This window comes from Argentina silus (genome assembly GCF_951799395.1).
Source record: "Argentina silus genome assembly, chromosome: 19".
Lineage (NCBI taxonomy): Eukaryota > Metazoa > Chordata > Actinopteri > Argentiniformes > Argentinidae > Argentina > Argentina silus.
The window spans coordinates 553,476-580,975 of record NC_139673.1 but is presented as its reverse complement, the minus strand read 5'-3'; the positions used below and the strand labels follow the sequence as shown (position 1 = coordinate 580,975).

At 49.7% G+C, this 27,500-nt stretch overlaps 1 protein-coding gene across 1 annotated transcript; it reads left to right on the top strand.

The window, feature by feature from the left end:
* The first annotated feature begins 6,911 nt into the window (after positions 1–6,911).
* On the top strand, positions 6,912–27,418 carry scml2 (Scm polycomb group protein like 2). Its single transcript, XM_083691593.1, has 10 exons — positions 6,912–7,140; positions 7,692–7,780; positions 9,004–9,247; positions 19,329–19,609; positions 20,499–20,622; positions 21,413–21,616; positions 23,984–24,169; positions 24,540–24,773; positions 25,526–25,683; positions 25,836–27,418. The coding sequence occupies exons 1-10, from the start codon at positions 6,942–6,944 to the stop codon at positions 25,959–25,961; spliced, it is 1,845 nt and encodes a 614-aa protein (XP_083547719.1). The 5' UTR covers positions 6,912–6,941; the 3' UTR covers positions 25,962–27,418.
* The last annotated feature ends 82 nt before the right edge of the window (positions 27,419–27,500 follow it).

Here is a 27,500-nt window from a genome sequence, read left to right as displayed (position 1 = left end):
CTGCTGACCCACCTGTCAGTCCACACAGGCGGCCTCGTGGTGTTAGAGTGACCTGGTTCAGCCTGGGTGTTAGGGCAATTCACACACACACACACACACACACACACACACACACACACACACACACACACACACACACGCACAAACCAACTCACCTTCAGTCTAAAAAAACATTCCGTTATTTGTATATGCCTACTGATAATATTCATCATTATATGTTCATTATAGAAATGTAAAAACACTTTCATTACGCTATTAGATTCTAATTATAACTGACTCTATGGATTCAATCTCAAACTCCTTAACACATATCACATTCACACCAAAAACACTGTTTCGCCCATATTTTCGTTTGCGGAGTTCATCAAGTTTATTTTCGTGGAAAGATAAGATGCATTTAGTTTCCTGCAGAGCATCAGTGAATAATTCTTCTCCTCCAACCTCCAGTGGAAAATATGAATTGCAAGTCGCCGCTGGACATGCGCGGAGGTGCGCTGCATATGGCGTCCCACATCTGACCGAAAAGTAACGAATCTGACGCGAATTCCACCTCCAAACGGTGAGTATTGTGTCCAGATTGGACCTTTTGATAAGTTCCCGATAAAGGCGACGGATACTACCTCGCCTGGTGTACCGAACGGGCGTGTTTAACACCGCTAAACGGCAGCGACGTAACGGAAAAACGGCAAGTGTGTGTCGGAGCTGCGGGAGTGTGTGTTCACCGTATTCCCTGAACTCTACCGCATCACCGTAGCGATGCGTGCTAGGGGCACGATGGGCGCATTCTTTCATGCGTTGCGGTATAAACGTGTCAGACACACAATGTGTAATGCGAAAATGATTGTAGTCCACGCTAGTCACTTTCCACAGATGACTGATGTCATTCATGATGATCAGGTTTTCCAGTCACAAGAAAAATGCGTCACACATTTTCTACCCATTGATCGCCACACACGTCGATTCGAGGCCAATCGATCGAACATTATTTACAACCGGATTGCTCGGGCTTTTGTCTTGAGAAACCACATCAGTCCGCGGAATATTAGATTTGATCAAAAACCCAACGCTTTAAGTGTTGACAAACAATGTACACTTTCTGAGATTGTTCTTGGCGAATGAAATATTGGAGTGAGGATCATAAATAGAAACAAAGTGTGAAGCGTCTCCGTCTGAACGGCTCCGGTTCTCCTGGCGGGGAACGCCCACTTCAGCTCTGTAGACACGCCCCCTACCGTGTGTTCACGAGGTCCTCCGTTATGTAATCCACGGTAACAACAGACACCCGCCGACCAGGTTCATACAGCCAGAAAGGAAATAGAATTTGCACAACATGTTTTTTCATACCACAAGAAATAGCGTTTCAGTCTGTTGCTGAAATTAGAATGCCATTATTTCATCCTTTTTTTAAATGGGAAATTCAATTGTTCTCTTAATTATTAGTATTTATTTATTTTATAATTCATTAGAAGACAGTGACACAGACACAAGCATACTCTCTTGTCTTGGTCAGTATGATAAGGTACCTTTAAACCCCAAATCACCCCTGGATACCAAACAGCTTCATAACTTAGTTAATGGTGCCTGTCAATGGTCATACATTTGAATTGCTCCTTATGTTATTGTTCTTATTGTTGTTGTTGTTGTTGTTGTTGTTCTTCTTCTTCTTCTTCTTCTTCTTCTTCTTCTTCTTCTTCTTCTTCTTCTTCTTCTTCTTCTTCTTCTTCTTCTTCTTCTTCTTCTTCTTCTTATTATTATTATTATTATTATTGTGACTTCATTGCGTTGTTGAGGAGCTCGCTGCCCTGAGCATTTCATCACACCGTCTACGGCTGTAGTCTGTGTATATGACAAAAAAACTTTGATTTGATTTGATAATTGGATGTGTAGGGACAGTCTACAATTTGGAGGATTATGGATTTCCTAATATCCTATGATTTACCAGTGACCTGTCAGTATCAATACGTCCATATTTCAGTGAACGTTGAAAGAGCAGGCCTTTGTCATGGTCATGTGACCTCCTGTACCTTTGAGACAGGCTTCATCTGAGGGAGGCCAACTGGCATCAGGAAGTAGACGTAACAATCACTTCCTCTCCCGTTGTAAAGTTACACACATCTCCAAGGGCCCTCCTGTCTGGAGGCGTGGCCAACGGGAATGTAGACATCACACACACACACACACACACACACACACACACACACACACACACACACACACACACACACACACATACACAGGACAGGAATCCTTTTCATGTACCATAGCTTACTCCCCCACATCTACCAGACTTAATGGTGTTTTATGGTGACTTGGAATCTTTATGGCTGGGCCAGTCAATGGGCTTCACAGCTACAGACAGAGGAGGGGAGGGAGGGAGGGACGGGGAGAGAGGGAGGGTCTGGGGGAGTGAGAGAGAGATAGACAGAGAGAAAAAGAGAGAGAGAGAGGGGGGGGGGTTAAATGAAGCCACAAAGAGTCATGGCTGTAAAACCTGTGATTTTTGGAGCAGAAATGTTGACAGGGAGATTTTCTTTGTCTTCTTCTATCATGTGGATTTAAACCTGGTTTCCTGGATATCACCTCTTCTTCTGTGGTGTGCGGCTGCTTCCATCTTCAGAACCAACGTGACAAGCCTTAGCTTGCCATGGCTCCATTGTTGACTGTTGAGGACACTCCTCCCTGACAGAAGGCTGACTGGAGCTGGACTGGATGTGACATCAGCTGCTGCTTATTTTACCATTTAGTTGAAGATCTCAAACTCATTTAAGGCTCAATCCGGGATTGGTACACACATTTTTGACTTTTACATTAATGATATAAGTAGCCAAAAATATTAACCTTGTGAGATTAGTTCAACTGTCATAAGCTTGGTTTACTCAATTGTTGTATTCCTCAGCTTTTTACCCCAAAAAAGTGTCTTTCGTTGTTGTTGTTTGAATCCCAGATTGCCCCTTTAAGATCTTACTCAAATGAATCTGTGTAGGAAAGAGAGTGGATTCCATGTGTTTCTCAGGCTGTCCTACCAGTGGACTAGAGGCTAGTTAGAATGGACCAGCAGGGTGGAGGTCAGTGTCCTCCTCAGGCTGTCCTACCAGTGGACTAGAGGCTAGTTAGAATGGACCAGCAGGGTGGAGGTCAGTGTCCTCCTCAGGCTGTCCTACCAGTGGACTAGAGGCTAGTTAGAATGGACCAGCAGGCCCAGCAGGGTGGAGGTCAGTGTCCTCCTCTGGCTGTCCTACCAGTGGACTAGAGGCTAGTTAGAATGGCCCAGCAGGGTGGAGGTCAGTGTCCTCCTCAGGCTGTCCTACCAGTGGCCTAGAGGCTAGTTAGAATGGACCAGCAGGCCCAGCAGGGTGGAGGTCAGTGTCCTCCTCAGGCTGTCCTACCAGTGGCCTAGAGGCTAGTTAGAATGGACCAGCAGGCCCAGCAGGGTGGAGGTCAGTGTCCTCCTCTGGCTGTCCTACCAGTGGACTAGAGGCTAGTTAGAATGGCCCAGCAGGGTGGAGGTCAGTGTCCTCCTCAGGCTGTCCTACCAGTGGCCTAGAGGCTAGTTAGAATGGCCCAGCAGGGTGGAGGTCGGTGTCCTCCTCAGGCTGTCCTACCAGTGGCCTAGAGGCTAGTTAGAATGGACCAGCAGGCCCAGCAGGGTGGAGGTCGGTGTCCTCCTCAGGCTGTCCTACCAGTGGACTAGAGACTAGTTAGAATGGCCCAGCAGGCCCAGCAGGGTGGAGGTCGGCGTCCTCCTCAGGCTGTCCTACCAGTGGCCTAGAGGCTAGTTAGAATGGACCAGCAGGCCCAGCAGGGTGGAGGTCGGTGTCCTCCTCAGGCTGTCCTACCAGTGGCCTAGAGGCTAGTTAGAATGGCCCAGCAGGCCCAGCAGGGTGGAGGTCGGTGTCCTCCTCAGGCTGTCCTACCAGTGGACTAGAGGCTAGTTAGAATGGCCCAGCAGGCCCAGCAGGGTGGAGGTCAGTGTCCTCCTCAGGCTGTCCTACCAGTGGACTAGAGGCTAGTTAGAATGGCCCAGCAGGCCCAGCAGGGTGGAGGTCGGTGTCCTCCTCAGGCTGTCCTACCAGTGGCCTAGAGGCTAGTTAGAAAGGACCAGCAGGCCCAGCAGGGTGGAGGTCGGTGTCCTCCTCAGGCTGTTCTACCAGCAGGCCCAGCAGGGTGGAGGTCGGTGTCCTCCTCAGGCTGTCCTACCAGCAGGCCCAGCAGGGTGGAGGTCAGGGTGGAGGTCAGGGTGGAGGTCAGGGTGGAGGTCGGTGTCCTCCTCAGGCTGTCCTACCAGCAGGCCCAGCAGGGTGGAGGTCAGGGTGGAGGTCAGGGTGGAGGTCAGGGTGGAGGTCAGGGTGGAGGTCAGGGTGGAGGTCAGGGTGGAGGTCAGGCTGGAGGTCAGGGTGGAGGTCAGGGTGGAGGTCAGGCTGGAGGTCAGGGTGGAGGTCAGGGTGGAGGTCAGGCTGGAGGTCAGGCTGGAGGTCAGGGTGGAGGTCAGGCTGGAGGTCAGGCTGGAGGTCAGGGTGGAGGTCAGGGTGGAGGTCAGGGTGGAGGTCAGGCTGGAGGTCAGGGTGGAGGTCAGGGTGGAGGTCAGGCTGGAGGTCAGGGTGGAGGTCAGGGTGGAGGTCAGGGTGGAGGTCGGTGTTCAGCTCCTCTCACCTCTTCCCTCTTAGAGGCGTCCTGGGTCATCTCAGGGGAGGCTGGTGGAGGTAGAAATCGGAGGACAGGCTCATTGTAATGAATGGAATGAGGAATGGTTTCAAGCAACACATGTTTTTGATACCACTCCTCATTCCGTTCCATGCATTACAATGAGCCCGTCCTCCGATTTCTACCTCCAGCAGCCTCCCCTGACCTCCTGATCTGTCTTTGTCCATCTCTGTCCATCTCTACTATATCTCTTGTCTATCTCTTCTCTGACCAATAGGAGCGCAGCAGTGTGTGTATAGTGGAAGCCTTGTCGGTCTGTCCTGTCCAAGGTCGCCTCACCTGGCCAGGCAGCCAATCACAGGCCGCCATGGGCAGAACCCCTCAGAGAGGTAGGGGTCTTCACACACCTGGAGGGCTTCCTATGTTGATCTCACCTTTATGTTGAGATGTTAAACGGAGGTCCGAGTCACATGGTGTCCCTCCCTCCCTCCCCCTCTCCCTCCCTCCCTCCTAACAAGGCTAACATGGCACATGGTGTCCCTCCCACCCTCCCTCCCTCCTAACAAGGCTAACATGGCACATGGTGTCCCTCCCTCCCTCCCTCCCTCCTAACAAGGCTAACATGGCACATGGTGTCCCTCCCTCCCTCCCTCCCTCCTAACAAGGCTAACATGGCACATGGTGTCCCGGCTAAACTCCCAATCTGGCCCTCATACCGTCATGGCCACCTCATCACCCCCTGCTTTCTATTGGCCCATTCATCCCCTCTCCTCTCCTCCTCCTCCTCTCCTCTCTTCTCCTCTCTCCCCTACCCTCTCTCTCCTCCTCCTCTCTCTCCTCCTCCTCCTCTCCTCTCTCTCCTCCTCCCCTCTCTCTCCTCCTCTCCTCTCCTCCTCCTCTCCTCTCTCCCCTCCCCTCTCTCTTCTCCTCCTCCTCTCCTCTCCTCTCTCCCCTACCCTCTCTCTCCTCCTCCTCTCCTCTCCTCTCTCTCCTCCTCATCCTCTCCTCTCCTCTCTCTCCTCTGCTCTCCTCTCTCCCCTCCCCTCTCTCTCTCCTCCTCCTCCTCTCCTCCTCTCCTCTCCTCCTCCTCTCCTCTCCTCTCCTCTCTCCCCTCCCCTCTCTCTCCTCCTCCTCCTCCTCCTCCTCCTCCTCCTCTCCTCTCCTCTCCCCAGGTCGTTGCAGCAAAAGAAAACATGTTCTCGGTCAGCTTACCTGGTAAAATAAGGGATAAATAAACAACTATTTCAGTTCCCTTCAATGGAGCAGTGGTGTGCTGTTGATGGATGATGTTGTCTTTTCTTTCAGACCATAAAGAAGAGAAGAGAGAGAGAGGCGGACGCAGCAGCAGCACGGTGATGAGCCCCCCCCTGGATAAACCTAATGGTACAGTCCTGAACTACTGTCCTTCAGGGGAGGCTGCTGGAGGTAGAGATCGGAGGACGGGCTCATTGTAATGCAGGGAACAGAATGAGGAATGATATCAAACATTATCAAACATCGGAATGGTATCAAACATTCCTCATTCCATGCCGTGCATAACAATGAGCCCGTCCTCCGATTTCTACCTCCACCAGCCTCCCCTGATTCAGATATATAGTACATCCAATCAGATCAAAGTATGAAGCAGTTTAAGAGACTATTACCGCCTGTGTTCATAATTGTTTGCATTCAACAACATGATAGTAATGAAGTGTTCTTCCGCCCTGGGTCCACCAGAGCCTTTCAGGTGGGAGGAGTACCTGAGCGAGACCTCCTCCATCGCCGCCTCGCCCAGCTGTTTCAGACAGGTAGGTCGACTAACTACTGACTGATCCACTGACTGACTGATCTACTGACTTACTAATCTACTGACTGATCTACTGACTGACTGATCTACTGACTTACTAATCTACTGACTGATCTACTGACTGACTGATCTACTGACTTATTGATCTACTGACTGATCTACTGACTGATCTACTGACTGACTGATCTACTGACTGGCTGATCTACTGACTGACTGACTGAGCTACTGACTGGCTGACTGATCTACTGACTGATCTACTAACTGGCTGATCTACTGACTGGCTGATCTACTGACTGGCTGATCTACTGACTGACTGGCAGATCTACTGACTGATCCACTGACTGACTGATCTACTGACTGACTGATCCTCTGACTGATCCTGTGACTGATCCTCTGTGCTGATCCTCTGACTGATCCTGTGACTGATCCTCTGTGCTGATCCTCTGTGCTGATCCTGTGTCTGTGTGTCTGGCTCCAGTCCAGGGTCCCGCCCACCAATGACTTCAAGGTGGGGATGAAGCTGGAGGCCTGCGACCCGCGGAACTCCACGTCCGTGTGCATCGCCACGGTGATGGGCATGATGGGCACGCGGCTACGCCTGCGCCTGGACGGCAGCGACAACACCAACGACTTCTGGCGGCTGGTCGACGCCTCCGACATCCAGCCAATCGGCACCTGCGAGAGGAAGGGGGACATGCTGCAGCCTCCGCTGGGTAAGGAAGGGCTTAGTCTAGGGTTAGGGTTAGGGATAGTCTAGGGCTAGGGTTAGTCTAGGGTTAGGGTTAGGGCTAGGGTTAGGGCTTCACTCTGTAGTCTAGGGCTAGGGTTAGGGCTAGGGTTAGGGCTTCACTCTGTAGTCTAGGGTTAGGGTTAGGGTTGGGGCTTGGGCTAGGGTTGGGGCTAGGGTTAGGGCTAGGGTTAGGGCTTCACTCTGTAGTCTAGGGTTAGGGTTAGGGCTAGGGTTAGGGCTTCACTCTGTAGTCTAGGGTTAGGGCTAGGGTTAGGGCTAGGGTTAGGGCTTCACTCTGTAGTCTAGGGTTAGGGCTAGGGTTAGGGCTAGGGTTAGTGTTAAGGCTTCACTCTGTAGTCTAGGGTTAGGGTTAGGGCTAGGGCTTCACTCTGTAGTCTAGGGTTAGGGCTAGGGTTAGTGTTAAGGCTTCACTCTGTAGTCTAGGGTTAGGGCTAGGGTTAGGGCTAGGGTTAGTGTTAAGGCTTCACTCTGTAGTCTAGGGTTAGGCTCATGTCTGTGTTGTTGACCTATCAGGGTTCAGGATGAACGCGTCCTCATGGCCCATGTTCCTGCTGAGGACTCTGAGTGGAGCAGAGATGGCCCCTGCCTCCGCTTTTAAGAAGGTACACACACACACACACACACACACACACACACACATCCCAAAGGTGCTCTATTGGATTGAGATCTGGTGACTGTAGAGGCCATTGGAGTACTCATTGTCATGTTCATGTTCAAGAAACCAGTTTGAGATGATGTGAGCTTTGTGACATGGCCCGTTATCCTGCTGGAAGTAGCCATCAGAAGATGGGAACACTGTGGTCATAAAGGGATGGACATGGTCAGCAACAATACTCAGGTAGGCTGTGGCGTTTAAACGATGCTCAATTGGTACTAAGGGGCCCAAAGTGTGCCAAGAAAATATTGCCCACACCATTACACCACCACCACCAGCCTGAACCGTTGATACAAGGCAGGATGGATCCATGCTTTCATGTTGTTTACGCCAAATTCTGACCCTACCATCTGAATGTCTCAGCAGAAATCGAGACTCATCAGACCAGGCAACGTTTTTCCAATCTTCTATTGTGCAATTTTGGTGAGCCCATGTGAATTGTAGCCTCAGTTTCCTGTTCTTAGCTGACAGGAGTGGCACCCGGTGTGGTCTTCTGCTGCTGTAGCCCATCTGCTTCAAGGTTCGACGTGTTGTGCGTTCAGAGATGGTCTTCTGGTTGTAACGAGTGGTTATTTGAGTTACTGTTGCCTTTCTATCATCTCGAACCAGTCTGGCCATTCTCCTCTGACCTCTGGCATCAACAAGACATTTTCGCCCAGAGAACTGCCGCTCACTGGATATTTTCTCTTTTTCTGACCATTCTCTGTAAACCCTAGAGATGGTTGTGCGTGAAAATCCCAGTTCATCAACAGTTTCTGAGATACTCAGACCAGCCCGTCTGGCACCAACAACCATGCCACGTTCAAAGTCACTTAAATCACCTTTCTTCCCCATTCTGATGCTTGGCTTGAACTTCAGCAGGTCGTCTTGACCAGGTCTACATGCCTAAATGCATTGAGTTGCTGCCATGTGATTGGCTGATTAGATATTTGCGTTAACGAGCAGTTGAACAGGTGTACCTAATAAAGTGGCCGGTGAGTGTGTATATATATATACACTCATATATGTATATATATACATATGAATATGTGTGTGTGTGTGTGTGTGTGTGTGTGTGTGTGTGTGTGTGTGTGTGTGTGTGTGTGTGTGTGTGTGTGTGTGTGTGTGTGTGTGTGTGTGTGTGTGTGTGTGTGTGTGTGTGTGTGTGTGTGTGTGTGTGTGTGTGTGTAGGAGCCGTCCAAACCCTCCCAGAACTACTTCCGGCCCGGTATGAAGCTGGAGGCCGTAGACAAGAAGAACCCGTACCTGATCTGCCCCGCCACCATCGGAGAGGTCAGAGGTCAGGAGATCTTCGTTATGTTCGACGGCTGGAGGGGCGCGTTCGACTACTGGTGCCCCTTCGACGCCAGAGACGTGTTCCCTGTGGGCTGGTGCTCGCTGACCAAACACAGCATCCAGCCGCCTGGCAACTTCTGTAAGTGTCTTTACCAATCCTCACCACTAGATGGCAGCAGAGCTGTAGCGTAAGTGTCTTTACCAGTCCTCACCACTAGATGGCAGCAGACCTGTAGTCTGTCCCTGCTGATTCTCCTCAGCTTGATGCTGCCGGTCTGAGAGGAGGAAGGAGGATCTGTTTTACTGATTATTTCCTCAGCTGCTTTTCTGATGCCAATTATTAAACTCAAATGTTTGATATGAATATGACTGAATATGAATATGATTATGAATATGATTTTATAGTATTAGTTTTGACTCATGTAGATGTCTTACGGTCAACGTCTAATCAACATTTTAGTACCCAAATTGGGATCTGGGATCTTAAAAATCTGAACATGAGAGAGATGTTTTCAGATGTTACCAAAAACATATTTTCTATTCTCTAAGAATTAACTTAGGGCTAAAACAACATAGTCTTGAATCACTATTAGAAACTATTAAAAATGTGTGTAAAAATATTGCATGAACTGTATATATATATATATTTTTTATTTAGTTCTTTGTTTATAACAAGCTGTAACCAATTCGTTTCCCTTATCGTCACCAAACAGAGCCGTCGTTGCGAAAGGGTCTTATTCTGACTAATGACGACTCTTTAAACCCTCCCAAAGCTTTCAGCACCGTCAGAGTGATTTCCACAGCCGTCCTCAATAATTCACCCAAATGAACCTGTTTCTAGAACACTGTGGTTGTCCTGCGGGATTAAAAGAGACAAACTAAAATAGAAACGTATTTAGTACTTAGCTCCCTCCTCCCTCGCAGACAAAGGGAGGGGTTTAACTCTACTCTGACTCACCCGTCAATCACTGGTGTGAGGAGCTGTGTTTCTGTTGAGGGTCTTTGTGTTGTAGCTTTAGATCTCAGAGACACCCAGTTCAATTTAGAGATCCACCCCAATCTTCTGTCACCAAACATGTCACCAAAAATCAGGATTCTTTCCTAGCTTTCCAAATGTAAAAACTCCAGTTGACAAAGTCGATTTTGTTTTAATAATTATTTCCACAAAAATCTAATGTTTCAAATGATTTAGTGGCGATATTGATTTTATCATTGATTATTGTTGATAGGCAATGAAGCTGTCGTCCCAGTGCTGTGGTGTGTTTAGCTTTGTGCCACGCAGAGGAAATGTCCTTTCGTCTCATCCAAGACATTTCTGGTTCCAGGTTTTAACTGAATACCACCTCAACATTCTTTCAGCCTCAACGTGGTGTGACGGCAGTTTGCCTCTGAGCATGTGCAGCTGGTAACCCACACCATGGCATCAGAGGAACACAGCCGAGCCGTTTACAACCACTTAGGCTCCCGTGTGTGTCAGCCCAGCCAGGAAGCAGGCCTCTCTAACCCTCTGGAGGGTCACTGATACGGGGCTCCGCTCAGCGCCAAGACTGATGGAGGTAGTTACGCTGTCTCTCAGAGTTTCTCCTCTCCAGCGCTGCTAGCCTTGACTGATGGAGGTCGTTGGGTTTTTTAAAGGTTAGGTTTTGGAGTGTGGTAGTCAGTTCCAGTTTTTATTGGACAGACACAGTAGAGAAAGACAGGGTATGTCAGCAGGGCATGGGCCGGATCCGAACCCATGTCTACATGGCCGTACGTGTGCTCTGTAGGCCGTGGTGCTGGACCACTGGACCACCCCAGGCCGTGGTGCTGGACCACTGGACCACCCCAGGCCGTGGTGCTGGACCACTGGACCACCCCAGGCCATGGTACCAGACCACTGGACCACCCCAGGCCGTGGTGCTGGACCACTGGACCACCCCAGGCCATGGTACCAGACCACTGGACCACCCCAGGCCATGGTACCAGACCACTGGACCACCCCAGACCACTGGACCACCCCAGGCCGTGTGGAGGTAGTTAGAGGGTGGAGTTTGGGAATGGCGTGCTCGACTATATGGTACAGCGTTTTTTGGGGTGCAGGGTTAGAGCTGGCGGATGAAGGGATGAACCCACGCTCACGAGAGATGTTTCACTGAAAAGAGGGTGTTCTCAATCAGGTCCTCCTTCCCCAGGCTGTTTATGACCTCACTTCCTGTTGATGGTGCAGCACGCGGGGTGGAGGATGGAGCGATAACAAGATCCTCCTCCTTCTTCTTCTCCTCCTTCTTCTTCTCCTCTCCTCCTTCTTCTTCTCCTCTCCTCCTTCTTCTCCTCCTCCTCTCCTCCTTCTTCTCCTCCTCCTTCTCCTTCTTCTACTCATTCTCCTCCTCCTCCTCCTTCTCCTCCTCCTCCTTCTTCTCCTCTTCCTTCTCCTCCTTCTCCTACTTCGCCTTCTCCTCCTCCTCCTCCTTCTTCTGTGTGTCAGTCAGTCAGCAGTGTGGGGGTTAACTAACACACACAGCTCCAGTATCTCCTCCTCTGAGCGGCCAGAAACAATGTTTCTCCTGCTTCATTGAAATGAAATGGCTTTTCGTTTTGTCCTCGAATAGAGCATTAAAAAGGCAGTTATTACGATTAGGTTTAATGTGGTGTGCGTGCGGTTTTCAGAGCAATATTCAAATGAGGAAGTAGAATAGCTCAAGGTTGCGTCTCTTCTCCATTAAGAGGGTTTTGTCAATGGAAGTCTTTTCTTGTTCCTGTCCTTTGTTCTTGGCTGGTATGAGAGGAGCAGTATTAGGCAGTCAGATGAAGTTTCTCCTTATCTGCTTTAAAAGACTCCTTTGTTGCGGGGTGAAGTTTGTCCCCAGGGCTGGGGGCTTTTCTTCTCAGCCCCCCCCCCCCCCCCGCACACACACACACACACACACACACACACACACACACACACACACACACACACACACAAAAGCCGGGGCTGATTACGTGATAATTAGCAGATATCACCCTCATAATGAGTGTGTGTGTGTTTGTGTGTGTTAGAGGCTCCTCACTTTCCCATCTGTGTGTGTGTGTGTGTGTGTGTGTGTGTGTGTGTGTGTGTGTGTGTGTGTGTTGTTAGTGGTGAATGGTTTGGAGGCGTCATGACTGATAGTGTGTCCGTGCAGCACCAGAGAGACGTGCAGGCTGGGACACAGGAAGCCACACCATGAAACCCCCCTTCTGTGTCTCACGCTGGGACCACCATTTCGGTCGGTTTCTGTGGGTGTTGTTTTTTTGCCTCTTGACAAATCTCTAATCAAAAACCAAGTGCTGTAAACAAACTGTAGTTTCAATTAAGAATTTATTCAACTGAGTTGTAATGTTTTGGTTTTTTTTAAAGATCAATTTGAAGAGATATTTTTGTTTCTATGGATCTCTGTTTGATGGTAGGAGAGCAGAACGTGCGAGTGGTCAGTGACAGGCAGCTCTGTTCCCTCCTGAAACAGCACTCAGTAACGCTGAACGCCACCTCAGCCTAACACCAGCAGAGTGCTCCCTGGGAAGCCTGAGGAAGGCATTGATTTTACGATTTTACTTTCCTTTTTTAGCAAAAAATACATTTATTCTTTTCTTTTTTCCCACACATTTGTAGGATAATGTTTGTAACATTAGTCGTAACATAATACCACTGAGTAATTATGTGTAATCTTTAAATAGTTTATTTTTTTTGGCATTTCTTCATTGTTCATAGAGATTGATAGCTGTGTTTACTTTGGTGTTTTAACCAAACAAGATTCTGCTCATTTATAAAGATAAGCTTTTTAAAGATTAATCTAGATAATCTGGTGTTGCTACTGGCATTCATGTTTCTGTTGTTCAGAAACATTATTTCTACAGCAGCTTGGGTGTTTAGATGTTAATAATTTGTGTCTAATTAAATTGGGATTGTTAAAACATTTGCTTGTAAAATAAACACTTACAGCCATTGTTGTACAGGCATGTTAAAGCTGGTTGTAGAGGTCAATTCGAAAAAGAAAACTTTTGTTGTTAATCAGCTTGAAACATTTCATCCAGTATGTCCATGCTTGTTGAATTCCTTCTGGAATTGTTTTATTCTTAAGAAGAAGAATAGGAAGCTATTGTTAACCTAATTATGCAATAATACTTTTACATGGATTTAATTTCCATAAATTTGTCAAGATTAATTCTAGTTATGTTCTGCTTTAAATTCAATATTTTCACTTGAGGGAAAAATATATTTTAGTGTGATGATAATTTAGATTTGTTTTTCTCTTACAAATTTGTTTGTGTAATTGGAGTGGTGGTGTTTGCCTCCCTCCCTCCCTCCCTCCCGTCCTGCTGAGGGGAGCTGCTCTGCTCCAGACGTCTTTGTTTCTACAACATCATTAGCATCACATCTGCATGAAGAAACAACACTTCTCACCTGAGACTCAACCAAGACATTTACATTTTAAAAATGCTTTTCTGGTCACTACACATTTCCTCTCTCCATGCCCACTGAGGCATCTGCTCTCACTCACACACACACACACACACACACACACACACACACACACACTTACTTCCTATTATTTGATGATATTCTCTCTCTGATTTGAGCTTGACTAGCAGCAGAGGGTGTTTCTCCCGGGGCAGTGAGCAGAGCAGCAGGAAGGGTTATCAGTGGACGGAGATTAGCACCTCTTTGTTTGCAGCAGATTAGAGATGGAGACTTTTAACATAGTTGTTCTAGCAGGCGGGTGTGTGTGTGGTGTGGTGTGTATGGTGTGTGTGTGTGTGTGTGCTGTTGCTGTTTCCTGCCTCTACCCGAGCCGTCTTTCAGCAGATCCTCTGGGGAACGAGAGAATAGGCTAGGGTTACTGAGGGACCCCCCCTCCCCTGGGGGGGTGCAGGGGGGGGTGTCTGAGCCTGCTAATGCAGCAATGAGAGCCCCTTGTCCCCCCTATCCCCATGCCCCCCTGCCACCCCTGCTTCAATCGGGGGCCTCTGATCCATTTTAACCTTTTACCCCCGCCCCTCCCATAACCCCCCTCCCCCCCACTCAGAGAGCCAGGGGGGGCAGAGAGGGGCAGGTGACTGATGAACACTGTCAATATGGCTCACTGATAACATGCATAAAGCCCCCCTCTCCCCCCCCCTCCCTCCCTCCCTCCCCTGCTATGCAAATCCACCCGCTGCTGTTCATTCACAGGGAGGGAGCTGCTGAGGCGCTCAGCGCGGCTTTGTTGTGGAGTAGAGGGAGTAGTGCCGTGAGGGAGAGAGAGAAACAGAGAAACAGAGAGAGAGAAACAGAGAGAGAGAAACAGAGAGAGAGAAACAGAGAGGAGACGTGTTGCAGGAGAGGCTAACCCGGGGACTAACTGTAAGAGGCACCGCTGTTGTTGTGGACGTTGTGGACCTTTAATACCGCTACTGCCGCCGCTGCTACTACCGCCGTGACTGCCGCTACCGCCGCTACCGCCGCTGCTACTGCCGCCGTTACTGCCGCTGCTACCACTGCTACTACTACCGCTGCTACTACCGCTGCTACTGCCGCTACTACCGCTGCTACTGCCGCTGCCGGGCTGAAACTTGTGTCCGTTGTTCCGGGTGTAACCGGTGAGTGTTCCGCTTCTGCTTTTGTCTCTGTGTATTTCTGCCTCCCGGTGGCTGTCTCCCGGTACGCTATCTGTCTGCCTCTCGCATGTGAATGCGGCTCGGCGGAGGTCCCGGTGGTCCCGGTGGTCCCGGTGACAGTTCCCGGACGGACGGAGGGAATCTCCCGTCTACTCTTTGTTGCCCCGGTGGGCTAGCTAGCTAACCAGCTAACTGCGTCATTTACCTATTGTTTATAAATTGTACATAATGTTTTATTTGACTTTCTTTGTTAGTTGTCTATTTGAGGATTGTCTGGTTGAAACTTGCTCGGTGCATAGGGGAATAAATAAATCAATGGTTTCTGGCAACAGATATTGTCCATATTTCTATATAGTAATTATTTATGTGCGCTAAAATGATATTTAATAGTTTATTCGTGCCTCTAAGTGCCTTGCTTTTAACACCATGTCTCATATGTGTTAAGATATGCTTTTGTGTATGCAGGACCATGCAAACTGCCTGGTCAATTTGAGATATTTTTTATGTATCTAAATATATTATTTAAGTTAAAAAAAATAAAAAAAAATTACTTTCGTTATGTTATGGAAATATTGACCCACATTTTAAACACGTGGAGCATGATGTATAATAGATTCTAGCAGTAGACGAACTTGTTGACCATGTTGAAGGATGTTTTTGAGTGTGTTAGTAGTCTTAATATTGACCATGCTGATATCTGCCACAGTAACAGATTGTATCAGAATCAGAATTCTTTAATTTGGCCAAGTATATTTGCACATACAGGAAATTGACATGGTGAGGTTGGTGCATGGACATATTGTTTAAGTGAGAAGCTGGGGGTAGTGTAAAGGGGACCAGCAGTGTGGTTCTGATCCACTCTGGCCCAGAGAGGCTCAGTCAGGGACTTGGACAGCAGAACCAGAGCAAGACACACCAGAACACCACTATTAAGGCCATTACAAAGACACAAGTCAATGTGTGTGTGTGTGTGTGTGTGTGGGGGGGGGGGGGTGGTAGGGTTAAGGCGGGGGGGGGGGGCTAATTAGGAGCGAACCGAGGTTAGCAGTGCCCCGTTGGGCCCCAACCCCCAGTCAGCACACACACAGAACAAACACACACACACACACACACACACACAGAGAACCAACACACACACACACAGACACACACACAGAGACACACACACACACACACACACACACACACATACAGAACAAACACACACACACACACACACAGAAGAAACACACACAGGCACACACACACAGACACAGTCCACAGCCTCCGGGTCTGGCCAACGTAGGTCACCGGGTCACAGTGGAATTACACTGTTCTGATTAACTCCATATGCCTCCATATACCAGGAGAGTTGAATAGAGAATGACTCTTTATGCCAGGAGAGTTGAATAGAAAATGACTCTACACACCAGGAGAGTTGAATAGAGAATGACTCTTTATGCCAGGAGAGTTGAATAGAAAATGACTCTACACACCAGGAGAGTTGAATAGAAAGTGACTCTTTTGAGTGTTTTAGGTACAATGTTACTCTTTATGCAGTCTTGGAGAGATTGGTGTGTGCGTGTGCCTGGCCCTATTTTGTGTGTGTGTGTGTGTGTGCGTGCGTGTGTGTGTGCCTGGCCCAGCTTTTCCTCCTGTTAAACAAAACAATCCTCTATTCTTTCCCCACTTTCACTCATCTCTTAATTAAGCAGCTTGAGAGGAGCTTTAGCAGCCTCTGTCCTCCAGCCTCTGTCCTCCAGCCTCTGTTCTCCAGCCTCTGTCCTCCAGCCTCTGTCCTCCAGCCTCTGTTCTCCAGCCTCTGTCCTCAGCCTCTGTCCTCCAGCCTCTGTCTCCAGCCTCTGTCCTCAGCCTCTGTCTCCAGCCTCCAGCCTCTGTCCTCCAGCCTCTGTCCCCAGCCTCTGTCCTCCAGCCTCTGTCCCTAGCCTCTGTCCCTAGCCTCTGTCCTCAGCCTCTGTCCCCAGCCTCTGTCTCCAGCCTCTGTCCCCAGCCTCTACCAGCCTCTACCAGCCTCTACCAGCCTCTACCAGCTTCTGTAGCCAGCCTCCATCCCTCCACCGGCAGATTGAGAAGTGTGTGTGTGTGTGTGTGTGTGTGTGTGTGTGTGTGTGTGTGTGTGTGGAGGCCATGTGGGGGGATATGAAGGCAGTGGGCTGGTGGATTTCTAGAGTAGGTGAGAGACTGAATGGTAATGAGGGAGTAACCATGTGAATCCTGTACGTCTTTACGTCTGTACGTTGTCCTGTACGTCTGTACGTTGTCGGCTGTTGTTTGTGATAGGTTTGTTTACGTGTGATTAGCGGGATTAGCAGACATGCGTTAGCGGGCGTCTAAACAAGCAGACCTGTGCTTTCTCCCCGGGACCAGATGCTATTCTCTTCCTCTCTCATGTTCTAGAAGTTGCTTTCAACAAAGAGCAGAACACTTTTCAGCCCCGGTGTGGTAAGGTTGAGAATGCTGCCTCTGGTAGCGGTGTGGCCCAGACAGGGTTACTTAGTGCTGCACCTGGTTCTTCCAGATGGATGGAACAGGAGCTCAGTGTTGTGATCTCAACGAGGTGAAACATCAACATACACACAGACAGACACACCCCGCACTCCAGAAGGAGATTACCTGACTGGTCTCGTGCGGGTGTGTGTGTGTGGACGTGTGTGTGTATGCGCGTGTGTGCGCGGGTGTGGGTGTGTGTGTGTGTGTGAGTGTGGGCGTGCGTGCGTGTGTGGGTGTGTGTGTGGGGGGGGGACCTCTAACCCCGGGAATGCCAGGGGGGAGGGGCCGGGACAATACACTTGTCAGACTCTGAAGGAACCACTGGTCAACACTTAAACACTTATATATATATATACACACACACTCACTGAACACTTTATTAGGAACACCTGTACACCTTCTCATGGTGGAGGAACACCTGTCCACCTTCTCATGGTGGAGGTGGTAGAATGGTGTGGGGAATGTTTTCTTGGCACACTGTGGGCCCGTTAATACCAATCAATCATCACTTTAATACCACAGCCTATTTGAGTATTGTTGCTGACCATGTGCATCCCTTCATGGCCACAATTTACCCATCTTCTAATGGCCACTTCCACATTGATAATGCATCATGTCACAAAGCAGAAGTCGTCTCAAACTGGTTTTATGAACATGACAATGAGTTCAGTGTTCTTCAGTGGCCTTCCCAGTCACCGGATCTGAATCCAATAGAACACCTTTGGAAGGTGGTAGAACGGGAGATTCACAGCTTGAAAGTGCATCTGAAAAATCTGCAGGAATTGCGTGATGCAATCATGTCATCATGGACCAGAATCTCAAAGGAATGTTTCCAACATCTTCTGGAATCAATGTCACGAAGAATTGAGGCTGTTTTGAGAGCAAAGGGAGGCCCTACCCAGTATTAGTATAGTGTTGTAATAAAGGGAGTATTACCCAGTATTAGTATAGTGTTGTAATAAAGGGAGTATTACACAGTATTGGTATAGTATTGTAATAAAGGGAGTATTACCCAGTATTAGTATAGTGTTGTAATAAAGTGTTCAGTGAGTGTATATATATTATATAACACTTTATATAAACACTTTATATATATAGTATATATATATATTATATAACACTTTATATAAACACTTTATATATATAGTATATATATATTATATAACATGACATGTGACACCCCCACTGTGCTAGATTGTCTCTGGTAGGATGAGAGAGGCTGACAGAGAGAGAAGGAGGCTGGGGGAGGCTGAGGGAGGGAGAGAGAGGCTGGTTGGGAGGCTGAGGGAGGCTGGGCGTCAGCTCTGAGAACAGCAGGCTTCAGAGAGAGAAGATCAAAGGTCTCTTCATGTCTCTCTCTGTTTGATCTCTCTGCAGACCAGCTTTACCTCCAGAATTCTTAATGTGTATCAGAGTGCTGATTGATTTGTGTGTGTGTGCATGTGAATGCGTGCGTGCGTGCTTGTGTGTGTATGTGTATCCAGTAAAAACATTTGAATGCCTTAACTCCATGAAAGAAATGCCAAGCTATATTTCTAAGTATAATAACTGATAACTTAGTTATAATACCTGATAACCTACATTAACCCCTCCCCACCCTGTCACACACACACACACACACACACACATACACACACACACACACAATGCACTGACAGTGTAATTTATAATTATTTAAACTTATTCTAATTGATAGTGTACATGCCCCATAACCACTCCACAGCCTCTAGCCTCATTGCCACTTAGCCTCACACAGCCTACAAGATGTATTGTTTTATTGTTCTATTTTGTAAATTTGTTATTGCTATTTTGTTAATATTTTGCTGTTTTGTACATTTTGTCAATATTTGCTATTTGTTTTTTATGTCCATGCACCAACCTCACCAAGTCAATATCCTGTTTGTGCAAATATACATGGCCAAATAAAATAATTCTGATTCTGATAACTTAGTTATAATACCTGATAACTTAGTTATAATACCTGATAACTTAGTTATAATACCTGATAAATTAGTTATTATAATATAATAACATGTTGTTCCCCGGGTCATAACTTCCTATCCTGCGTGAGGTCATGTGGGGTGTGTCTGTCCGTCTGTGGTCCACTCTGATTGGTCCATGTCTTGTGTTTGCAGTCACCCTCCCTGGCGCCCTCCTTGCGCCTGTCTCCGCCCCTCCGGCCCCCACCCGCCGCTCCATGCAGTCGTCCTACCGCCTGCCCCACCCCCTGCCCCCCCTGCCCGTCAGGAAGGGTGTGCGGGGGCGGAGACCCAAGAGCCAGACCATCGCCCTGCTGAAGGCCGCCGCTGAGGCCGCCGCCTCCGCCGCCATCAACGGCACCACGCTAGGCTCCGCCTCCAAGACCCAGCTCGCCCCCCGGCCACACAAGAAGAGAGGCCCCAAACCTGGCAGCAAGGTAGGGGTTAATGTAGGGTCTAGAACTAAACCAGACCTGGGTTAATGTAGGGTCTAGAACTAAACCAGACCTGGGTTAATGTAGGGTCTAGAACTAAACCAGACCTGGGTTAATGTAGGGTCTAGAGCTAGACCTGGGTTAATGTAGGGTCTAGAACTAAACCAGACCTGGGTTAATGTAGGGTCTAGAGCTAGACCTGGGTTAATGTAGGGTTTAGAACCAGACCTGGGTTAATGTAGGGTCTAGAACTAAACCAGACCTGGGTTAATGTAGGGTCTAGAACTAAACCAGACCTGGGTTAATGTAGGGTCTAGAGCTAGACCTGGGTTAATGTAGGGTTTAGAACCAGACCTGGGTTAATGTAGGGTCTAGAGCCGGACCTGAGTTAATGTAGGGTTTAGAGCTAGACCAGGGTTAATGTAGGGTTTAGAACCAGACCTGGGTTAATGTAGGGTTTAGAACCAGACCTGGGTTAATGTAGGGTTTAGAACCAGACCTGGGTTAATGTAGGGTCTAGAGCCGGACCTGAGTTAATGTAGGGTCTAGAGCTAGACCTGGGTTAATGTAGGGTCTAGAACCAGACCTGGGTTAATGTAGGGTCTAGAGCCGGACCTGGGTTAATGTAGGGTCTAGAACCAGACCTGGGTTAATGTAGGGTCTAGAACTAAACCAGACCTGGCTTGATGTAGGGGTCTAGAACTAAACCAGACCTGGGTTAATGTAGGGGTCTAGGACTAATCCAGACCTGGGTTAATGTAGGGGTCTAGGACTAATCCAGACCTGGGTTAATGTAGGGTCTATTAGAACTAAACCGGTGCGTTGTATTGGTGTCTATGTAGTCTGGTTCGTACAGCTGAGAACAGGCAGTGATCTGTGGTTTGTCTTCCAGAGGAAACCTCGGGTGGTCTCGTCCCTGGGGGGGTCGTCCGCGGCCCCTCCCCCCTCGGAGGCCAGGCTGGGGGGCACTCAGGACAGCAACGGCCTTAGCAACGGCTCTGGAGTGGCCTCCACAGGTACAGACCACACCCACCACTGTAGCTATGGGGTGTATGGGATGTGGTCCTCTGTGGCTCAGTGGGTAGAGCATGGCACTAACAACGCTTAGGTTGTGGGTTTGATTCCCGCTGGGACCATATATACTGAAATGTATGAACTCACTGCAATGTAAGTCTCTTTGGATAAAACCGTCAGCTAAATGACATAAATATATATGTACAGCTTCTCCTGTCTCCACCCAGCACCGGGGGAGGCCAGCGGAGGGAGAAATCGGAGGACGGGCACGTTGTAATGCATAGAACGGAATGAGGAATCATCCCATTCCATGCATTTACAATGAGCCTGTCCTCCGATTTCCACCGGCCTCCCCTGGACTCACCACATACAGGGTACTAGTAACATCCAGGAGGTTTAAAGCTCTGATGGTTGACAGTAAACTGGATCTCAGAACCTCTCTGGGTCTCCTCAGGGTCAGGGTTGTTCTGATGGGAGGGAGCGGACCAGTCTGCCGGGTCTTTGAGTCCAGCTTCACCAGAACCAGAAGAACTTGTTGCTTATCAAGAATGGCTGATAGGGATGGACTGCAGAATACCACATTAACCCCCCCTCTCCCTCTCTCTCCTCCCCTCTCCCTCTCTCCCCTCTCCCTCTCTCTCCTCCCCTCTCCCTCTCTCTCCTCCCCTCTCCCTCTCCCCTCTCCCTCTCTCTCCTCCCCTCTCCCTCTCCCCTCTCCCTCTCCCTCTCTCTCCTCCCCTCTCCCTCTCCCCTCTCCCTCTCCCCCCCCCCCCTCCCCCCCATCTGGTCCAGTGTGTGTGTACGTGAACAAGCATGGCGACTGCGGCCCCCACCTGGACAGGAAGCAGCTCCAGCAGCTCCCGGACCACTTCGGGCCGGCGCCGGTCAACACGGTCCTGCAGCTGGCGGTCCAGGCGTGCGTAGACTCCGCCTACCAGCCCTCCGCCCTCTACCACTTCCTGCAGGCCCAGTCAGACGGGGGAGAGGTCGTCAAAGGTACCAGAACCCAGAACCCAGAACCAGAACGTGTTCCTCAGCTCAGCCCTGTCGGAGAACCCTGTTTGGGTTCTATGCACTGTTGGTGCAACGTTTTTATTCAATACTTTAAAGGGGCAATCTGGGATCGGTACCTCCATTTCGGACTTTGAAATGAATGATGCAGTATACAGCCATTGATTCTTATGGAATAGAACTTCTAAATGGCCCATGAGTGGCAGGGAGCCTGCTTTGTTGTTTGAATCCCAGACTGCCCCTTTAATAATTCAGGAGGCTCAATAATGACCGGCCAACCAATCCGATAATAACATAAGCAGGAGGGGGGTGTATGTGTGTACATAGGTGTGAGATGGGGGGGGGGGGGGGGGTGTACATAGGTGTGATATGGGGGGGGGGGGTGTATGTGTGTACATAGGTGGGAGATGTGGGGGGGGGGGGTATATGTGTGTACATAGGTGGGAGATGGGGGGGGGGGGGGTGTATGTGTGTACATACGTGTGAGATGGGGGGGGGGGGTGTACATAGGTGTGATATGGGGGGGGGGGGTGTATGTGTGTACATAGGTGTGGGGGGGGGGGGGGGTGTACATAGGTGTGATATGGGGGGGGGGGTGTATGTGTGTACATAGGTGGGAGATGTGGGGGGGGGGGGTATATGTGTGTACATAGGTGGGAGATGGGGGGGGGGGGGGTGTATGTGTGTACATAGGTGGGAGATGGGGGGGGGGGTGTATGTGTGTACATAGGTGGGAGATGTGGGGGGGGGGGGTGTATGTGTGTACATAGGTGGGAGATGGGGGGGGGGGGGGGGTGTATGTGTGTACATAGGTGGGAGATGGGGGGGGGGGGGGGTGTATGTGTGTACATAGGTGGGAGACGGGGGGGGGGTGTATGTGTGTACATAGGTGGGAGATGGGGGGGGGGGGGGGGGGTGTATGTGTACATAGGTGGGAGATGGGGGGGGAGGGGGGTGTATGGAGATGGGCCCCTAATCTTGTATATATAGATTTCTTTAGATAGATTCACATGTAGATTAGGATGTGAAGGTCATTCCAGTAGGAATGGGCCAGACCAGTTAACCCATCAACCAGGAGGTATTGGTTTACAGAAGACCCACATGGTGTGCATGCGTGTGTGCATGCGTGTGTGTGTGTGTGTGTGTGTGTGTAGCTTCATTAGCGTGTGTGTGTCTGTCTGTGTGTGTGTGTGTGTGTGTGTGTGGGTGGGTGGGTGGGTCGGTGTGTGTGTGTGTGTGTGTGGTGTGTGTGTGTGTGTGTGTGTGTGTGTGGGGTGTGTGTGTGTGTGTGGTGTGTGTGTGTGTGTGTCTGTCTGTGTGTGTGTGTGTGTGTGTGGGTGGGTGGGTGGGTCGGTGTGTGTGTGTGTGTGTGTGTGTGTGTGTGTGTGTGTGGTGTGTGTGTGGTGTGTGGTGTGTGTGTGTGTGTGTGTGTGTGTGTGTGTGTGTGTGTGTGTGTGTGTGGTGTGTGTGTGTGTGTGTGTGGTGTGTGTGTGGTGTGTGTGTGTGTGTGTGTGTGTGTGTGGGGTGTGTGTGTGTGTGTGGTGTGTGTGTGTGTGTGTGAGAGAGAGTGAGTGCCTGATGGAGCAGCAGCTGATGTCATCATCACCTCCTCCTGCCTGATGAGGAGTGACAGCAACGTCTAACCTGGTGGGGGGGTCTGATTGGGCCGCTTCCCGGGGGGGGGGGGGTGAGGGGGGAGGGTGTGTGTGTGGAGGGAGGGGGATTGGGGGGGGGGTGAGGGTGTGGAGGGAGGGGGGAGGGTGTGTGTGTGGAGGGAGGGGGGTTGGGGGGGGGAGGGTGTGTGTGTGGAGGGAGGGGGGTTGGGGAGGGGAGGGTGTGTGTGTGGAGGGAGGGGGGTTGGGGGGGGGAGGGTGTGTGTGTGGAGGGAGGGGGGTTGGGGGGGATTGGGGGTATTCTACCAGGCCATCTGCTGCTCCAGACTCTCCCCTGCCTAAACCCCACATATCTCACACACATATATTGATATATAGTATATTGTGTATATTATATATAGTTAAATATATAGAGAGAGTTGTATTATATGCATTATCTGTATTACATACAGAATTCTCATTCTAGAGAGGAGGGGGGGGGACCGGCGGCCATCTTGGTTGAGTCTATTTCACACCAGAGAAGAAAGAATCTACTTTTACTGTGTGTTGTAGACAGGGTGTGTGTTTGATGGTGGGGTGTGTGTTTGAGGGTGGGGTGTGTGTTGTAGACAGGGTGTGTGTTTGAGGGCGGGGTGTGTGTTGTAGACAGGGTGTGTGTTGTAGACAGGGTGTGTGTTTGAGGGCGGGGTGTGTGTTGTGGTGTGTAGGCCTCTCTAACGCCCCCCCCCCCCCCCCCCAGTGCGGTCAGACGGGGGGAGCCGCGTGGTGAAGCTTCCCGTGGCGTCCAGCGCCTCCTTCGTCCTGCGCTTCCTGGAGACCCTGTGTCATCACCTCCACAGCGACACCCTCTTCAGCTCCCAGCCCTTCAGCCCCCTCAACGCCTCACACACACACACACACACACCGTACGACAGGACCAAGACAGGTATGCTGTGTGTGTGCATGTGTTTCTGTGTTTCTGTTTGTGTTTGTGTGTGTGTGTGTGTGTGTGTGTGTGTTGGCCTTCCTGTTCAGAGTGACAGCATCTTATGGACTTCCTGTTGTGGCCTGATGGCTCTTCCTGATTGGAGCCCTCATGTTAATGACAGCATCCTAACTTCCTGGTTATGAATTAAAGGGGCGGGGAGAGAGATTGATGATCTGCCAGGTGGAATGTCATCACATGACATGTAACCTCCCCTTTAACAACACAGCTTTATGCTGTCTTGGAGAGGTGTGCGTGTGCGTGTGCGTGTGCGTGTGCGTGTGCGTGTGTGTGTGTGTGTGCGTGGTCTCACTGCCCTCTCCGTCTACAGAGGCCCTGCCCCACAGTGTAAACGGTCTGTCCAGTGAGCAGCGCTTCCTGGATGACTCCATAGACTCCGCCTCCAACCCCATGTCGCCCCGCCCCCCGACGCTACGCAGCTCGTCAGAGTACCGCCCCCAGACCAACAGCCCCTCCTACTACCCAGCCCACCCCCCGCCCCTCCGCCGCCTGGCCTCCAACCCCCCCGAGCTGGGGACCACGCGCCTACAGAGACGAGTGGAAGGTAGGACACACACACACACACACACACACACACACAGTCAATAGTCACACACACACACACACACACACATACACACAGTCACACACGCACACATACAGTCAAACACACACAGTCTCACACACACACAGGCTTTCAGTGATGTAAGAAATCCCACAGTGAGATTGGAAGTCAAGACATGTACAGCGCTGCCACCTAGTGGACACTGCCTTCACTGCGCTTCTCCAACAACATGAGTTCACTACAGCATCACCTCAACACCACCTGACTGAACACTGACCACTGACGACTTAACACCACCTGACTGACCACTTAACACCACCTGACTGAACACTGTCCACTTAACACCACCTGACTGACCACTTAACACCACCTGACTGAACACTGTCCACTTAACACCACCTGACTGAACACTGTCCACTTAACACCACCTGACTGACCACTTAACACCACCTGACTGACCACTTAACACCACCTGACTGAACACTGTCCACTGACGACTTAACACCACCTGACTGACTACTGACTACTGGCCACTGAACACCACCTGACTGACCACTGACTACTGACTACTGACTACTGGACACCACCTGACTGACCACTTAACACCACCTGACTGACCACTGACCACTGACGAGACACCATGTGTGAAGAAGGATCTAGAAGCCCGGCCCCAGCTGAGGATGTGTGATTTCTCTGTTGTGATGTTCTAGATGATTGTGATGTAATCCGTGCTGCTGCGCGTGTGTCCCCAGCGGCGAGCTCCACCACGGGGCCCGAGCACCAGTCTGCAGCAGACAGGGAGGCAGTGGGCCACGCCCCCTCCGCCTGGTCTGTCGATGAGGTCATGCAGTTCGTCCAGGAGGCGGACCCCCAGACCCTCGGACCCCATGTCGAGCTCTTCAGGAAACACGTGAGTCATGTCACTTCCTGTTCCACCGTGTCACTTCCTGTTTCTAGTAACATGTGACAGAGGGAGAAACATTCACTCCTGCTGTTCATGTTAATGACTGATTCACGAAGAATATCATTTATTAACGTGTGTGTGTGTGTGTGTGTCATCAGGAGATCGACGGCAAGGCCCTGATGCTTCTGCGTAGTGATGTCATCATGAAGTACATGGGACTGAAACTGGGCCCCGCCCTCAAACTATGCCACCACATCGAGAGGCTGAAACAGACCAAACAGTAGCACACACATGTATATACACACACACACACACACACACACACACACACACACACGTACACAGACACACATACGTACACATACATGCACACACACACACACACACACACACACACACACACATCCCTCTCCTGGCCGACTGCAAAGACCACAGTAGCCTACCTCATCCTCCACTCTGCATGAAGAGCTAGCAAGCTAGCTAGCTAGCTGTCTCTCTCTCTGTCTGTGTCTGTCTCTCTGTGTGTGTGTGTGTGTGTGTGTCTCTCTGTGTGTGTGTGTGTGTGTGTGTCTGTCTGTCTGTCTGTCTGTCTGTCTGTCAGAGCGACAGTGAGAACTGGACTCAGCTGAAGCCCAAAGGATGACGCATGTTAACCGGTCCTGTGTACTGTCTGTGTCCACCAGGGGGCGCAGGTTCGACCTGCTGACCTGTGTTGAATTTCTATACGCTTCTACTTGTGTTAGGATTAGTGGGGCGGTGGTTGACCGTGCCCCCCCCCCCCCCCCCCCCGCCCCCCCCACGACATCTCAGATGACATCATTCAGGATGAGGCGTTCTCATTGGACATCGACTTGGATCGTCCAATGGGACATCTCCCCAGGATTGTATGAATGTGTTTTGATTGGCCAGTCCACTGCGTGTGGAGAGCGTGGGACAGACTGTTGGTGTCTATGGTTGTAGGAGGAGGCAGACTTGGGTGTGAAGAATCAGACCTGGAAGAAACTGTTTTGTATATAAAAAAAACTAAAAAGGTTGTTGTTTTTTTATCTTGGTTTTGTACTGTTTCAAATGTATCAAAAGCTGTAGAAAGAGAGTTCTGTTTGTTTCATCTAAACTCTTTAAATGTTTGAACGGATGTTTCTGCTGTTAAGTCTCAGATTTGTAATGGTTCTGTACGGACAGGCCTGCTCCACCTCGTCAGCTACCTGGACGTGGTTCTGATGGTTCTGTACGGACAGGCCTGCTCCACCTCGTCAGCTACCTGGACGTGGTTCTGATGGTTCTGTACGGACAGGCCTGCTCCACCTCGTCAGCTACCTGGACGTGGTTCTGATGATATAACCATTGATTGTCTTTTGAGTATTGAACCTTTCATGATGGCAGAAGTGATTTCTGAACATTTCAGAACAGTACTCTGTCATATGTTCAAAACAGACTTTTTTTGTAGTTGCATTTTCACAAGAAAGCTTGTTTTTTAGTTAAAAAATGAATACTTGAAAAGCGCTTTGCTTCCTGGTCCTCAGGTTCCGGTCGGCGTGTTTCTGGAGCAGGCGCTTTTACCTCCTTTGTTCGTGTCAAACTGATCAACTTTGTGTATATTGTTGTTTGAAGATTCTACATTTTCATCTGTTGTCCCATAGATAATATGAACACAGTGTAATATAAAAAAAACAACTTTTTCAACTGAAACTTCTGGAAAAATGCTTGTTTGTAAAATAATATTTGCATACATTCACGCAAATAAACTGTTCTTTTTCACCATCGGCCTCATTTCATGTGTGTAACAGCGTGTGTGTCCTCCTGATGATGATGATGATGACTCA